Source organism: Cottoperca gobio, chromosome 4 (assembly GCF_900634415.1).
Source record: "Cottoperca gobio chromosome 4, fCotGob3.1, whole genome shotgun sequence".
NCBI classification, from domain to species: Eukaryota; Metazoa; Chordata; class Actinopteri; order Perciformes; family Bovichtidae; genus Cottoperca; species Cottoperca gobio.
The window spans coordinates 26,452,515-26,467,788 of record NC_041358.1 but is presented as its reverse complement, the minus strand read 5'-3'; the positions used below and the strand labels follow the sequence as shown (position 1 = coordinate 26,467,788).

The following is a 15,274-nucleotide window of genomic DNA, read 5'->3' as shown; positions in this document are numbered from 1 at the left end:
GCATACATGAATGACTGAATGTGTTCTGTGGGGTTCTAGGAGAACACAGTGTTCATAGACACGAGGAGGATAGGCATCATTAAGAAGAAAGTGAGGAAGGCGGAGGACCAGCTCGACTACGAGTCCCGAAGGTGAGAAATTAAACAGTTTTGAGAGAAGTGTTGTTTATCACGGGTGACCTGCCCGCGATCCACAAACGAACTCTGTGTTCCACCCTCCAGATTGTGGAGAGACGTGACGTTGAACCTGAAGCTGAAAGACATCGATGCTGCGACAGAAGCCAAACACCGGCTGGAGGAGAAACAGAGAGCCGAGGCCAGAGAGAGGAAGGAGAACGAGCAGCAGTGGGAGACCAGGGTGAGCCAGACATCACACAAACACTTTATTTATCCCGGGGGGGTTAGATTACGTCACCGTTGCTCCATTTTAGAATAGAATATAAATAAGTACAAATGTGCACAATTTCTACAATATATAACAATAAATATGTATATTACAGTGTAATAATATTAATAATTTACATTTAATATTATATTGCTTTTAATGTAATGTTTATATTGTCTAATAATAATTAATAATGTCTATTATATTATTTTAATTTATTTTCTATTTATCTTTACATTTTATCCTAAACGTATTTTAGTTTATTACCTTTATTTAAAGAGAAATGTGAATGTATTATTATTTTTGTATTTTAACTTTTTTATATTTTTGTATTTCATTTAGATTTCATTGCTTTAAATGTGTGTAACACAGTAAGAACGGCAAGTTCAGTATTGCACCGTTGAATAATAGCAGAGTTATTATAAATATAGTTAAAGAACGTGAACACTGATAATAGACGACACACAGACATTAACCTGCATCACATATGAGCAGCGTTCCTTTAAACAGTTTTAAAAGGCCTAAATGTAAGGCCTTAATCGGTAATAAAATGTATTAAATCAATATTTAAAAAGGTTGAAAAGAAAAATACTAATACATGGAAAGTAGGATTTTATTAATTGTTTATTTCTGATGTAAAATCTCAATAATTGGTAACATCAATTGTTTTAATAAATGTGTCTTTAATTTAAACCTGCATAAAGCACTGTATATTCTTGATTTTTATGCAAAGTGACAGAATAGGGTAACATGAGCAAAAATAAATAATTAAATTAGAATTATTTTCACGTTAACAGATGCACGGTCCTTGTTGGCAAATAACAGGACATTTAAGGCCGACGGATCCGACGCCTCGATTTCACAGCAGTGCTGGAAATCTCTTTAGGATTAGTTGAAATATTTGAGTGTAAAAATTGTAATTTCTTGTTGTTTCTGCAGCTATTCCACGAGGACGGGGAGTGCTGGGTGTACGACGAGCCTCTACTAAAGAGATTTACCTCCCAGGGGCACTGAGAAGACGACGCACACTCTGATAACACACACCGTACATATGCATAAAGAAATGCACACACGACAGAGTCTTCATAAGAACTCTTTTGCAAAAAAATAACACTTCTTTTCGAAGCCTTGGAATGACTGATGATTGAATATGTACACAGCTTTGCATTTGACTGTAAAACAACAATATGGAAAATGAATGAAATCGAATGGAAAAGCATCAAAGATGTGTAACATGAGAACTGGTAAAGCTCCTCTCCTTATTTGGGCAATGTCACTTCCACTTCCACCACCACCGATACCCACCGCCACGAGACTTCGCGACGACGGGAGGGTCGTCTCGTCTCTGATCCGCACCCTTCATCAGCTCCACAGGACGCGCCACAGCAGCACTCAATGCCCTACGAACACATGGGGGTTTTTTTGGGAGGGGGGGGGGGGGTGGCAAGGTGTGTGTGTGTGGTTGGTGGTGTTCAAATCAAATAAACCTTGACAAGTAAAACGGCGCTCTACATCTCAGGGAATCTGGTGACTGAGGAAAGAAAGCTGCTGCCCCCCCCTCCGAGAGTCTGACAGCCTTATATGATAACGGTGGAAGGGATGAATCTTAAAGGGGCGGGGGGGGGGGAGAAATTCCCCGCTTGCCTGCGACTAGTTGTAACTGTTGTTTATATATAGATATACATATGATGGATATATAAATATATATTCTTTTTTTTTTTTCTTGTTTATTTTTCTTTCTGGCAATAGTGTAAAAAAGATATTTGAGGATATGAACTTGATGGCTTTACATCTTTTAGGAATCATTCCATTTACCCTTTTGGTCTCTTTATGTTCCCATTTCAAGTTAACTTCACGCTGTTCTGTGTCTCGAGTGTTGTTACCCAGAAGCCATAGCATCTGAACTCACTGATTTGGGAGAGTTGTGATCGATTTGTGGAATATATGCAAAATAGAGATCATTGTCGAAGGACAAACTTTGGGTGTCCGTTATGCCAAAAAAAAAAAGGTTTAGATAAAAGGAGAACAAATAATCCTCAGAAAAATGTGTCCATGTTACCTGAAGGCATTTATGAACAAATGATTGTTTACATATTTTTGTCTTTCCTGGACGGCTGGTTCACGACGAGGACGTGAAGCTGTGAAGTTTCCCTTTGCGCCTCGTTTCCGCTCCAAACCCTCCGAGTGGATCACCCTAATGGTGAAGAGTGAAAACACAAAACACCAGAGTAGACTCTACGAGACAGCCACATAGATACAATATTTATCCGACTGTACACCTCTGCTTCGTTAAACCATCTTGCATTCTCGTATTTACAGCTGCGCAGGTTGGATGTAAATGCAATGATATTTGGATGAAATAAATGTTCACCTGAAAATGCACAAGAATATCTCAATGCTGTAGCGAGCTCACAACAGTCCCTTCTTATCTTTGTGGTTAACTTTCGAGATTTGTTTATCGTCTGTTCTGGATTGTTTGCCTCTGATTCATTTACATTATTATTAAAAGACTTAAATCTTAAAATGATTGACTCTGGTGAAGGGATCTATAAAGACAAACATTCCTGCCGTGAAGGTTTTGATGCCTGTAGTTGCAGCGTTTGCATTGAGTCCTACTTTAATCTAAAGCAGACAAATTCCTTTAGAAATGAGCAAATGAATATTCAGTGTACGAGATAAATGTGTTCATTTCGTTTTTTTCCTCCATGTTTGTCTTTGTAAACTATATTGAATCGAGGCCTTGCCATACATTTCAGTATCACTCAGTATCGCCTGATAGAGAGCAATCAAAATGTATTTTTTATTTCATTTTGATCATAACCATTGATTGTATGAGATTTTCCTGTTTATTGATGCATAATATTAAATCTCCATGAGTTCATTCCTGCAAGATTTTGTCATGATTATTTCAGATGAGCACTTTGACACCGGTCGCCTCTTCAAAACAGAAGATTAGCTTATATATCAAAACCTTGATGTTGTGCATTCTTTCTCTAATTTGTAGTTAATTAAATGTGCCAGAAGAAGAAGATTTCCCAGTATATAGTACCTTTGTGTGTCAGTGACGTTATATACAGACATCAGGTTAACATATCTTTTGAGCTTTCTCTTCCTATATCGCTCAGTAGTGACGACTTCATGAGCTTTTTTAATGATAAAGTTATAATTATTAGAGACAAAATATCTCCTCCTGCCCTCAATTGGTAACAACTTCACTTCAACCTCCGCAACCTTGAAAACAGCTGTAACACCTGAAATATATCTAGACCTTTTTACTCCAATCGACCTTAACCAAAATGCTGCGGCACATGTATTGACAAGGACTAGGAAACAGGATCTTATTCCTCCCAGAATGGAGGGTTCCTTGTGGTTCTTAGAGTCTCTAGACGTAGAATGAGAGCCTTCAGCTATCAAGCTCCTCTCCTGTGGAACCAGCTCCCAGTTTGTGTTCGGGAGGCAGACACCCTCTCCACATTTAAGAGCAGGCTAAAGACTTTCCTTTTTGATAAAGCTTATAATTAGGGCTGGCTCAGGCTTGCCTGGGACCAGCACTGACAGACACGAGTTTCAAGTGAGAGACATGGAAGGTGGGATGGATCCTCATGGACTTCGGCAACTTTAGTCTCACAACAGATGGGTTGATAACAGTGACAATCTCAAATGGACCAATGAAGCAGGGGTGAGAGTTTCCTAGAATCAGTCTTTAGGGGAATGTCCTTAGACGACAACCAAACTTTCTGGCCTGGTACGTAGATGGGGGCTGGGATCCGGTGGTGATCGGTGAGGCGCCGGTTCCGGCATCTCTCCAAACCCTGCGGCACCGGCGGAGATGAGCCTGGACTGACGGTACTGCAATGTCATCCTCCTGAGTGGGAAACAAGGCGAGTTGAAAGCTCAAGGAAACTTCAAAAGGGGACATACCGGTTGTAGCGCTGGACAGAGAGTTGTGGGCATACTCAATCCAGGCGAGTTGGGAGCTCCAGGAGGAGGGATTCCTGGCGGTGGCACAGCGAAGAGCGGCTTCCAGATCTCGGCAGAATGCTCTCCACACCTGTGAAATGAACTGTGGGCCTCGGTCGGAAACGATATCTGAAGGGATTCCGTGGAGCCGAAACACATGATTGACCAGCAGCTCGGACGTCTCAAGGGCTGTAGGAAGCTTACGGAGGGCCACAAAGTGCACAGCTTTGGAAAACGATCAACAATCGTTAGAATGGCTGAGTTACCTTGGGACAGGGGTAAACCCGTGACGAAATCGAGGGCAATGTGGGACCATGGACGGCTGGGAATGGGCAAGGGGCGAAGCAGACCAGCAGGTGGGCGGTGAGAGGACTTTCCACGAGCACACACTGTACAGGCAGAAACAAAGGCATGTGTGTCAGCGTTCATAGTGGGCCACCAGAAATGTCTCTTCAGGAGGGACAGAGTGCGGCCTATCCCCGGATGACAGGCAAACCGGGACAAGTGTCCCCACTGGAGCACCTGGGAGCGAACAGAGTTAGGAACAAACAGACAGTTAGGTGGCCCGATACCTGGATCTGGCTGAGTTTGTTGAGCCTCCTTAACCAAGGATTCAATCTCCCAGGTAACTGCCGCCACAACACACAAGGTAGGGAGGATGGTGTCAGGACTGGCAGGGACCTCTTCAGAGACATGCTGGCGAGAGAGAGCATGTTGCGAGAAAAAATCGGAATGTCTTCCAAGTACACAAAAACAGAGCGGTTGAGGAAGTCCCGGAGTACGTTGTTGACCAGAGCCTGGAAAACCGCAGGAGCGTTGGTTAATCTGAAGGGCATTACCAGGTACTCAAAGTGGCCAAGGGGGGTGTTAAATGCTGTCTTCCACTCATCTCTTTCTCGAATCCTAACCAGGTGGTACGCGTTCCTCAAATCCAGCTTGGTGAAGATAGTGGCACCATGGAGAGGCTCAAAAGCTGAGTTGATCAGAGGTAGTGGGTACTTGTTTTTAATGGTGATGTTGTTCAACACTCGGAAGTCAATGCATTGCCGTAGGGATTTATCCTTCTTGGACACAAAAAAGAAGCCAGCACCAACAGGAGAAGAGGATGGTCGAATAATGCCAGCAACGAGATGTACTTCTCCATGGTCTCCCTCTCAGGATGGATTCTGGACGACCTCACCAACCATCCACAGTACGTGAGGACCTGGGAGTGTCACTCAGACACGATTGTCTGCAGCACCGGGGGCCCCCAGGGAACGGTTCTGGCACCGTTTCTCTTCACCCTCTACACTGCAGTCTTCCCCCACAACACATCAAAGTGTCACCTGCAGAGTACAAGGAGTACAGAGAGCTGACACAGGACTTTGCCCTCTGGTGCCAGAGGAACCACCTCCTGCTCAATGCCGGGAAGACCAGGGAGCTGGTGGTGGACTTCAGGAGGCACCATCATTCTCCCCCAACACCTGTGAACTTTCTGGGAACGGACATTGAGATTGTAAAATCTTACAAGTACCTGGGTGTTCACCTGAACAGTAAACTGGTCAGATAACACTGCTGCTCTGTTCAAGAAAGGACAGAGCTCTTCTTTAACTCTGTGGTAGCATCAGCTAATTATTATGGAGTGGTCTGCTGGGGGAGCAGCATCTCGGCTGACAGGAAGAGACTGAACAGACTGGTGAAGAAGGCCAGCTCTGTCCTGGGGAGCCCTCTGGACACTGTGGAGGTGGTGGGAGACAGGAGAATGACGGCCAAGCTGTCCTCTCTATTGGACAACATGTCCCCCCCCCCTCCAGGACACTTTCTCCGCACTGTGCAGCTCCTTCAGCGACAGGCTGCTTCATCACGGAGAGATACCGTAGGTCCTTTCTCCCTGCAGCGGTCAGACTGTATAATCACCACGGCCCCTGGTAGACAACCACAGCAAGAACTGTTGTGCAATTATCACTGCCATGTGCAATATTCACTTTTAGAACTTTTTTATCAACCACTTTGTACTTATACTACTTTTACTCTATTTGATTCTATTTAATTATTGTATACTCGCCACTTTACTTTCTTGTTCTTTTGCTGTAACAAGGTACATTTCCCTGTTGTGTGACTAATAAAGGATTTCTGATTCTGATGCTGATTCTGATAAGGAGAAAGTGAAGTAACATAAACACCTAAATGTGTAAAATAACCGAAACTCTCTGAAAAAACGATGTTTTTTGGTCTGGGTCTTAATTTATAAAAATATTTTTGAAATTATTTAATGTTTTTTCAATGACATGACTGGCCAACAGGGGCACTGAAATATATTTTATATTTAAAAATATTTTTTTAATGTCACGGAGGGCCAACAGGGGCGCTAGCCGTTTAAATATTTTTTCCCATAAGCCATTGCGAATCCCCCTATAAATATGCTCCGCACCCTCAGCCTGTTCTCACTCCTCCGCGGCGCAGCAGGTAAACATGGCTGCTCTTCTTAAATCTGTCTTTCGTCATTTTTATAGTTAAATTTATTGACATTTAGCTGTGACAGCAGCTGTTTACATGCACATTCTTACTTTATTCTTCTAAATATGTGCTTTATTTGTCGTTTCAATGTTGACTAGATTGAAATCATGTAAAGTAGCAGAGTAGGCCTCAGCCACGTGCCTCATTGCTCGTGCTTGGATGCTAATTAGCATTTTGAACCATTAGGTCGCCTCGCTGCAGCAATCCCATGCATATATGATGATACACATGTTGGTAGGGACATCTGAATATAGTGAAGAATGCCAACTGTTCTGACTAGATGGGACTAGGCTTAATAATAATTTGAGTTAGCTGCACACGTGCTACGTGTACAGTGTTATATTACAAACTAAATTTAAGTTGCATCGTTTTAACTCTTTATAATGTACTTTTCTCTTAAAGGCTTTTAACTTAAGTACTTCCATTTTTTCTTCAGGTTGAAAAAGATGAAAAGAACCAACAGGAAACAGAAAGATCCGCAGGAGGAAACACGGACACAAGAATGAAAACTAAAAGACTAAAGTCTCTCCTCCGCGGAGCAGCAGGTAAACATGGCGGCTCTTCTTCATCTGTCTCTCAGGGTTTCTTCTAGTTCAGTTATTAACTGTGAAAGTAGGAGGTTACATGCACTTTCTTACTTCATTATCCGGAAACAGTGCTTTATTTTTCGTTTCCATGCTGACTAGATGGAAAGAATGTAAACTAGTAGCAGAGCAGGCCTCAGCACGCGCCTCATTGCGCGTGCTGAGATGCTAAGTAGCAAGGAAGCTAACAGCAGCATTTTGAACCATTAGGTCGCCTCGCTGCAGCATTCCCATGCATATATGATGATACACATGTTGGTAGGGACATCTGAATATAGTGAAGAATGCCAACTGTTCTGACTGCATGGGACGAGCCTTAATAATAATAATCTGGTTTTAAATGAGCAGTTTCATTGATTGTAAAACTTTGAAATGCGTGACAGCTTTTTAACTTAGTTACTTTCTTCTTCAGGTTTAACAAGATGTTTCTAGACTGGGAACCACCTCAGAATGCAATGCTCGTAAGTAATCTTTATTTTAGATAGGTTTCTACTTTACTGGAAGTCGGTGATGATTTAGTATAAGAGTAGTGGACAGATGTGATTTCTGAGAAACTTTAACGCTGAGACTTCCAGTTAAAGCTATAATATAACATGATTTGAAAGCATCTTGCTAAAGGTTCGTATCCACAGGTCTCAAGGAATGTCCAGAGACGTGAAGCAACTGGTGGAAATGAGGTAAGGATCCATTTCACTGACTCAAAATGGAGTTAAGATGGATTTATGCTTCTATGAAGTGTCACCTGATTTGGTTTGACATTAGATTTCACTGGATGGATTTGCAAATGACTGTTGGTCAATATACATTTGGTTATGCACATCATTGTCGACATGCTGCACTTTAACGTTTGGCCTTTCGTGCATGTATAAAGATGCTAAACGTAACACTCGTAGAGAAGCATCAGTCCATCTTGTTCCCGTGTCCTCCTCGTGCTGCTGATGACATTTATTTGCTACTCTCGACCACATGGATGACGATAACTCTCGACCCACCAGTTGATTTATCTGAGGCACAGACGAGATGATGCCTGCACATTAAGATTATTGGTTTTGATTGCTCATGTTCTCTCTTGTTCCTGCAGGTGTGCTCACAATGGTTGACTTGACCTTCAAATGACATCCAGAGCAGGTAATGCACTCATTTATTATTTGACCTAGTTGTCCTAAAATAAACTGTGAATGATGAGCTTGTTTACAAAACAATGGGAATCTCTCTGAATAAGAGTGAAAGAAGACTTTCTACTGATGCAGTGCAGATGAAGACATGCCTGCATTTAACATAATGTGCTTTTACTAATGTGTGTTTCACCTGCAGGTCCTCTCTTCATGGATCCACTCCACACTTTCTTGGGCTCAGTACCAGGTGAGATTAAGTTTGTGCTTCAAAGAACGTATTGTAACTCAAATGTGTCTGATACAATGATGAGACCATAGTTCAGCAGATTAAACCATGAAGAAGAACAAAATAGCACTTGTCTTTCGCTCCTATCTGATGTGTCGGCCTCTATAACCTCAGAGGCCTCTTGCTTTCTGGAATCGGTTCTGAATGAATCTCTTTTTCAGGAACATGAAGTGTTAGCAGTACGAGAAGTCTGGCAGGACAAACGTCCCAGTGAAGGTGAGTTTAAAAGGCCAGAATACAACAATCTTTATTGATTCTTGATACAATGATGATACCATAGTTCAGCGGATTAAACCATGAAGAATAACAAATAGCACTTTGTCTTTCGCTCCTATCTGATGTATCGACTGCACTAGTCATGAAGCCCTCGGTTGTTACAGTCGTGTGAAACAAATCTCTCTTCTCTTCTAGAAATGGAGACTTTGCTCTCTGAGCATCGTCACAGCCTTGTGTCTGTAAGTATAACTTCACAGATCAACATTGTGCAGCTGATATAATTCAGAAGTGATGAGTTCGAATCAGGTCTCTGATCCAGTTGAGGAAGTTAATCATTCTATCTGATCTGAAATGTTTTTAGTCAAATAAATGTACTTTTAAATCTCATTATCTCACACAACTATTCTGTACTTGCAGATTGAAGTGTGATGGTGAGAGCACGACGTCGTTGACAGTTTGATGGACTGAGGTGAGAATGCAAATCCTCCCACGAGATGCAAAACGAGCGCTGTGGGTTCAGTGATGTATTAACAAATGTCTGACCTGAACTCTAATGTGGACCATATCTGTTACTGAGGAACCCAGTGAGTTAACTCTAAATGAACCAGTCACTGACTTGTAATAAGGATCTTTTCTCTTCTTCCAGGAAAGAGCTTCATCTGTCCGCTGACCTCGGTAAGCATCTCGAGTCTATAAACTGCCAGATGTAATTGACGCTACCTGTGATGAAAAGATTCTGCCAAATGATCTCTCATGATTATACTCCTACCGTTCCATTTTCTTCTGAGGCTGTGTAGTCTGAACATTTGTGTTGCTGTGTTCCAAGCTTTAGTTGAATGAAGTCTTTGTTCCCCTCAGAATGCAGCTGTGAGGCCTTGAAGACATGACGTGTGCTTCCATTGGTGGACTGACTTAATGACATCAGAGCAGGTAACGCACCGAGGTTTACCTGGAATACTACTAAAGCTGTCAATGATGATCTTGTTTACAAAACATTGGGAATCTCTCTGAATAAGGGTGAAAGAAGACTTGTTACTGATGCAGTGCAGATTAGGAAATGCCTGCCTGTTTTATACAAGTCTTTGACTAACTTGAAGTTTCTCATCTTTCTCAGGTGCTGTGCTTTGTGGACAGACGTTGAGATCCTGTGGTCAACCATGAATATCAAGAACGTGTCAATGTTTGTGTGAAATTGTGTCAATAAATGGGAAAAATAAATGCTGTGTCCGGTGTCTTTAATTTAGGAGAAAAGTACAAATAAAGGCTGCAATAATCATTGGTAAAGTAGATGGACAAACTGAAATATCTAGTGGCATGTAAATGAGCTTTATGTGTAATTTAGAAAACTTGGTTCAAAGGATGTAATAAAATGAGGTTTATAACATTTACACATGTAATGAGCACATTTAAAATGGACATGATGTAATATTGGTCTATAAAATGACTGACTGGTTTGAACCATGGTCCCCTTTACTGTGAACTGTAGAACATTTCTGCACGAGACTACCACTTAACTCTTCCACTTTAATTTCTGTGCGCCTTTACAGAGATATTACACTTTTATACTTCTCGGTGTGCTCCCACATCGCTTACGGTTTATGCACACACCATTATTTGGTATATAATTGTACTCCAGCGGGGGAGTTGGCTTACGTCTGACAGTGCATGTGAGCCAGTAAATGTGTCTTTGTACCGTCTTGTGTTTTTTTTTTTTCCATTGACAACTTGTGCACAATTTGTATTTTAACAATTCATAAAGAGAATTGGATGTCATGCCTCTTGACAAGGGCTATCATATTTACACATTATCACATTTCAATGTAATGATATATTGAGATATCGTAATAAACCATTAAGTCGCACACATTAACTGAGATCTCTCAGAAAATCTGATCAAACTCTGTTCAATCAAATGTCTTAAGCTGATTACTCCATATTTGTGTGTGAAAGTAAACGGAATCAGTGTATTGCTGGAAATATTTTATAATTTTACTTGAAACTTATGTTCATTTTGCTCTTAGATTCTTAAATATGAGACAATTCACAGTATTTAATTCACACAGGAATATACAAGAATAGGCTTCTCAATGTGGTTCTTTCATAGACACTATTTATTCTTTGAATTACCAGCAAACGTTGTGATATATTATCGTGATATGAAATCATCTATGTCGCGATACAAGATTTTGGCCGTATGTCTCAGCCCTACTCTGAACTATTTACATTGTTGACTTGTTTTATTCTAGTTATAGATTTACAGTAAAACATTTCTGTCAGTGCTTTTTAAAAGTTTTTATAACAATGACACGGTCAGAAATAAAAGTTGCTTTAATAGTCTTTTAATTTTGACACAAACATTTACATAAAATGTTATTTTTTGCTGTAAACATGTGGCATGTCCACACAGTAAGTTGCAACTAAAGGTTTCAGTGTCAAATTGTATTTGTCATGTAGGTTAACACAGGGTCAACGGTACAATGACATGTGTCACAGAGAGACAGCATGTCAGCTCAGCTGTCAACAATAAAGTCTTATGTTCTAATTATATTTTAAAGTACGTGAGACTGATACTGCAGTTCAAGTTTAATGACACTGAAGAGGAATAATTATTTTGTTATTATGGCATTAATAAAAAAATATGTTTTGGCCCGCCCTCTTCGGAGGACAACATTTATTATAATATAAATATATATATATATAATATTAGTATTACTTCCAAATGAGTGGTCAATGAGGTAAAAGAAAAATGACAATACAAATAATGTGAATCGTAATCATAGTCCTTGAATAACAATATAATTTAGTCAATTAAAAAAAGAGACATAAAGCCAACAGGAAACAGGAAGAGCCTCACGAGGACACGAGAACACCTCCGCGGAGCAGCAGGTAAACATGGCGGCTCGTCTTCATCTGTCTCTCGGGGTTTCTTCTAGTTCAGTTATCAACATTTATCTGTGAAAGCACGAGGTTACATGCACTTTCTTACTTTATTCTTCTGAAACGGTGCTTTATTTTTCGTTTCCATGCTGACTAGATGGGAAGAATGTAAACTAGTAGCAGAGCAGGCCTCAGCACGCGCCTTATTGCGCGTGCTGAGATGCTGATTAGCAGCATTTTGAACCATTAGGTCGCCTCGCTGCAGCATTCCCATGCATATATGATGATACACATGTTGGTAGGGACATCTGAGTAAAGTGAAGAATGCCAACTGTTCTGACCGCATGGGACGAGCCTTAATAATAATTTGAGTTGGCAGCACATGTGCTACGTGTTCAGTGTTATATTCCAAATGATGGACAAACTGCAGACTAGTTGCATCGTTTTAAACGTTTTTATAATGAACATTTCTCTTTTGGTTAAAGCTTTTAACTTTAATACTTCCATTTTTCATCAGGTTTAACAAGATATGTCTAGACTGGGAACCACCTCAGAATGCAATGCTCTGTAAGTAATCTTTATTTTAAATAGGTTTCTACTTTACTGGAAGTCGGTGATGATTTAGTATAAGAGTAGTGGACAGATGTGATTTCTGAGAAACTTTAACGCTGAGACTTCCAGTTAAAGCTATAATATAACATGATTTGAAAGCATCTTGCTAAAGGTTCTGTATCCACAGGTCTCAAGGAATGTCCAGAGACATGAAGCAACTGGTGGAAATGAGGTAAGGATCCATTTCACTGACTCAAAATGGAGTTAAGATGGATTTATGCTTCTATGAAGTGTCACCTGATTTGACATTAGATTTCACTGGATGGATTTGCAAATGACTTAGTCAATATACATTTTGTTATGCACGTCATTGTCGACATGCTGCACTTTAGCGTTTGGCCTTTCATGCATGTATAAAGATGCTAAACGTAACACTCGGTAGAGAAGCATCAGTCCATCTTGTTCCCGTGTCCTCCTCGTGCTGCTGATGACATTTATTTGCTACTCTCGACCACATGGATGACGATAACTCTCGACCCACCAGTTGATTTATCTGAGGCACAGACGAGATGATGCCTGCACATTAAGATTATTGGTTTTGATTGCTCATGTTCTCTCTTGTTCCTGCAGGTGTGCTCACAATGGTTGACTTGACCTTCAAATGACATCCAGAGCAGGTAATGCACATTTATTATTTGACCTAGTTGTCCTAAAATAAACTGTGAATGATGAGCTTGTTTACAAAACAATGGGAATCTCTCTGAATAAGAGTGAAAGAAGACTTTCTACTGATGCAGTGCAGATGAAGACATGCCTGCATTTAACATAATGTGCTTTTACTAATGTGTGTTTCACCTGCAGGTCCTCTCTTCATGGATCCACTCCACACTTTCTTGGGCTCAGTACCAGGTGAGATTAAGTTTGCTGCTTCAAAGAACGTATTGTAACTCAAATGTGTCTGATACAATGATGAGACCATAGTTCAGCAGATTAAACCATGAAGAAGAACAAATAGCACTTGTCTTTCGCTCCTATCTGATGTGTCGGCCTCTATAACCTCAGAGGCCTCTTGCTTTCTGGAATCGGTTCTGAATGAATCTCTCTTTTTCAGGAACATGAAGTGTTGGCAGTACGAGAAGTCTGGCAGGACAAACGTCCCATGTGAAGGTGAGTTTAAAAGGCCAGAATACAACAATCTTTATTGATTCTTGATACAATGATGATACCATAGTTCAGCGGATTAAACCATGAAGAATAAATAGCACTTTGTCTTTCGCTCCTATCTGATGTATCGACTGCACTAGTCATGAAGCCCTCGGTTGTTACAGTCGTGTGAAAACAAATCTCTCTTCTCTTCTCTTCTAGAAATGGAGACTTTGCTCTCTGAGCATCGTCACAGCCTTGTGTCTGTAAGTATAACTTCACAGATCAACATTGTGCAGCTGATATAATTCAGAAGTGATGAGTTCGAATCAGGTCTCTGATCCAGTTGAGGAAGTTAATCATTCTATCTGATCTGAAATGTTTTTAGTCAAATAAATGTACTTTTAAATCTCATTATCTCACACAACTTTTCTGTACTTGCAGATGAAGTGTGATGGTGAGAGCACGACGTCGTTGACAGTTTGATGGACTGAGGTGAGAATGCAAATCCTCCCACGAGATGCAAAACGAGCGCTGTGGGTTCAGTGATGTATTAACAAATGTCTGACCTGAACTCTAATGTGGACCATATCTGTTACTGAGGAACCCAGTGAGTTAACTCTAAATGAACCAGTCACTGACTTGTAATAAGGATCTTTTCTCTTCTTCCAGGAAAGAGCTTCATCTGTCCGCTGACCTCGGTAAGCATCTCGAGTCTATAAACTGCCAGATGTAATTGACGCAACCTGTGATGAAAAGATTCTGCCAAATGATCTCTCATGATTATACTCCTACCGTTCCATTTTCTTCTGAGGCTGTGTAGTCTGAACATTTGTGTTGCTGTGTTCCAAGCTTTAGTTGAATGAAGTCTTTGTTCCCCTCAGAATGCAGCTGTGAGGCCGTGAAGACATGACGTGTGCTTCCATTGGTGGACTGACCTTCAATGACATCAGAGCAGGTAACGCACCGAGGTTTACCTGGAATACTACTAAAGCTGTCAATGATGATCTTGTTTACAAAACATTGGGAATCTCTCTGAATAAGGGTGAAAGAAGACTTGTTACTGATGCAGTGCAGATTAGGAAATGCCTGCCTGTTTTATACAAGTCTTTGACTAACTTGAAGTTTCTCATCTTTCTCAGGTGCTGTGCTTTGTGGACAGACGTTGATCCTGTGGTCAACCATGAATATCAAGAACGTGTCAATGTTTGTGCAAAATTGTCAATAAATGGAAAAAATAAATGCTGTGCCTGTTGTCTTTATGTAAGAGAAAAGTACAATATGTACCAATATAACATGCAATAATCATTATTGGTAAACTACAATTACAAACAGAAATGTGCATAATTAGAAAACACTAGTGGGAATATAGGGCTTTAACAGTTGTACATGTATTATGAAAAAATCTAAAACGTTCTGCTTTAAAATGTAATTATGTATAAAATGACTGACTGGGTTTTGGTCATGGTCCCTTTTTACTATGAACCTGAACACATTTCTGCACAATACTAACACTATTTTACTGTACATATTTTTTCAGTCACTTGTGATTTTATTATTTACTATTTTATTTTATACGCAAATTTTATGTGACAACCTATTTGGCAAATCGGATGCTTGTTTAGGCGGCACATTGTACCGGAAGTGGTTCCAGGGTTTAC

The 15,274-nt window shown here is 40.5% G+C and overlaps 1 protein-coding gene, 1 long non-coding RNA gene and 17 other non-coding genes across 25 annotated transcripts in view; all 19 read left to right on the top strand.

Moving 5' to 3' along the window:
* osbpl9 (oxysterol binding protein-like 9) overlaps window positions 1–3,270 on the top strand; it is a 32,548-nt gene extending 29,278 nt beyond the window's left edge. For all 6 annotated transcript variants that reach the window (XM_029429051.1, XM_029429055.1, XM_029429052.1 and 3 more), the window contains 3 exons: window positions 40–131; window positions 222–357; window positions 1,324–3,270. In XM_029429051.1, coding sequence (XP_029284911.1) covers window positions 40–131; window positions 222–357; window positions 1,324–1,398 — 303 coding nt within the window. In that variant the 3' untranslated portion in view covers window positions 1,399–3,270. The remainder of the gene's footprint in view (window positions 1–39; window positions 132–221; window positions 358–1,323) is intronic.
* Window positions 3,271–6,772: 3,502 nt separating this feature from the next.
* LOC115007604 (uncharacterized) lies at window positions 6,773–14,852 on the top strand. Of its 2 annotated transcripts, none has more exons than XR_003832198.1 (12): window positions 6,773–6,789; window positions 7,277–7,385; window positions 7,837–7,885; window positions 12,658–12,702; window positions 13,101–13,147; window positions 13,332–13,379; window positions 13,582–13,637; window positions 13,836–13,879; window positions 14,058–14,108; window positions 14,286–14,314; window positions 14,498–14,571; window positions 14,756–14,852. It is a non-coding gene; the product is annotated as an uncharacterized LOC115007604 (long non-coding RNA). The 2 variants fall into 2 exon arrangements; XR_003832197.1 differs by lacking the exons at window positions 12,658–12,702; window positions 13,101–13,147; window positions 13,332–13,379; ... (4 more) ...; window positions 14,498–14,571; window positions 14,756–14,852 and adding exons at window positions 8,057–8,101; window positions 8,506–8,552; window positions 8,739–8,786; ... (4 more) ...; window positions 9,900–9,971; window positions 10,156–10,259.
* Window positions 7,046–7,125, top strand: LOC115007647 (small nucleolar RNA SNORD74). The gene has a single exon (XR_003832209.1). It is a non-coding gene; the product is annotated as a small nucleolar RNA SNORD74 (small nucleolar RNA).
* LOC115007645 (small nucleolar RNA SNORD74) lies at window positions 7,654–7,733 on the top strand. The gene has a single exon (XR_003832207.1). It is a non-coding gene; the product is annotated as a small nucleolar RNA SNORD74 (small nucleolar RNA).
* LOC115007658 (small nucleolar RNA SNORD75) lies at window positions 7,927–7,994 on the top strand. Its single transcript, XR_003832219.1, has one exon. It is a non-coding gene; the product is annotated as a small nucleolar RNA SNORD75 (small nucleolar RNA).
* LOC115007651 (small nucleolar RNA SNORD79) lies at window positions 8,595–8,676 on the top strand. The gene has a single exon (XR_003832213.1). It is a non-coding gene; the product is annotated as a small nucleolar RNA SNORD79 (small nucleolar RNA).
* On the top strand, window positions 8,835–8,924 carry LOC115007650 (small nucleolar RNA snR60/Z15/Z230/Z193/J17). Its single transcript, XR_003832212.1, has one exon. It is a non-coding gene; the product is annotated as a small nucleolar RNA snR60/Z15/Z230/Z193/J17 (small nucleolar RNA).
* LOC115007648 (small nucleolar RNA snR60/Z15/Z230/Z193/J17) lies at window positions 9,083–9,172 on the top strand. Its single transcript, XR_003832210.1, has one exon. It is a non-coding gene; the product is annotated as a small nucleolar RNA snR60/Z15/Z230/Z193/J17 (small nucleolar RNA).
* LOC115007656 (small nucleolar RNA SNORD78) lies at window positions 9,556–9,621 on the top strand. The gene has a single exon (XR_003832217.1). It is a non-coding gene; the product is annotated as a small nucleolar RNA SNORD78 (small nucleolar RNA).
* LOC115007644 (small nucleolar RNA SNORD47) lies at window positions 9,759–9,832 on the top strand. The gene has a single exon (XR_003832206.1). It is a non-coding gene; the product is annotated as a small nucleolar RNA SNORD47 (small nucleolar RNA).
* On the top strand, window positions 10,006–10,087 carry LOC115007660 (small nucleolar RNA SNORD79). Its single transcript, XR_003832221.1, has one exon. It is a non-coding gene; the product is annotated as a small nucleolar RNA SNORD79 (small nucleolar RNA).
* LOC115007646 (small nucleolar RNA SNORD74) lies at window positions 12,188–12,267 on the top strand. Its single transcript, XR_003832208.1, has one exon. It is a non-coding gene; the product is annotated as a small nucleolar RNA SNORD74 (small nucleolar RNA).
* LOC115007657 (small nucleolar RNA SNORD75) lies at window positions 12,527–12,594 on the top strand. The gene has a single exon (XR_003832218.1). It is a non-coding gene; the product is annotated as a small nucleolar RNA SNORD75 (small nucleolar RNA).
* LOC115007640 (small nucleolar RNA SNORD79) lies at window positions 13,188–13,269 on the top strand. The gene has a single exon (XR_003832202.1). It is a non-coding gene; the product is annotated as a small nucleolar RNA SNORD79 (small nucleolar RNA).
* LOC115007652 (small nucleolar RNA snR60/Z15/Z230/Z193/J17) lies at window positions 13,429–13,517 on the top strand. Its single transcript, XR_003832214.1, has one exon. It is a non-coding gene; the product is annotated as a small nucleolar RNA snR60/Z15/Z230/Z193/J17 (small nucleolar RNA).
* On the top strand, window positions 13,679–13,765 carry LOC115007649 (small nucleolar RNA snR60/Z15/Z230/Z193/J17). Its single transcript, XR_003832211.1, has one exon. It is a non-coding gene; the product is annotated as a small nucleolar RNA snR60/Z15/Z230/Z193/J17 (small nucleolar RNA).
* LOC115007655 (small nucleolar RNA SNORD78) lies at window positions 14,154–14,219 on the top strand. Its single transcript, XR_003832216.1, has one exon. It is a non-coding gene; the product is annotated as a small nucleolar RNA SNORD78 (small nucleolar RNA).
* On the top strand, window positions 14,357–14,430 carry LOC115007643 (small nucleolar RNA SNORD47). The gene has a single exon (XR_003832205.1). It is a non-coding gene; the product is annotated as a small nucleolar RNA SNORD47 (small nucleolar RNA).
* LOC115007659 (small nucleolar RNA SNORD79) lies at window positions 14,606–14,687 on the top strand. Its single transcript, XR_003832220.1, has one exon. It is a non-coding gene; the product is annotated as a small nucleolar RNA SNORD79 (small nucleolar RNA).
* Window positions 14,853–15,274: the final 422 nt, after the last annotated feature.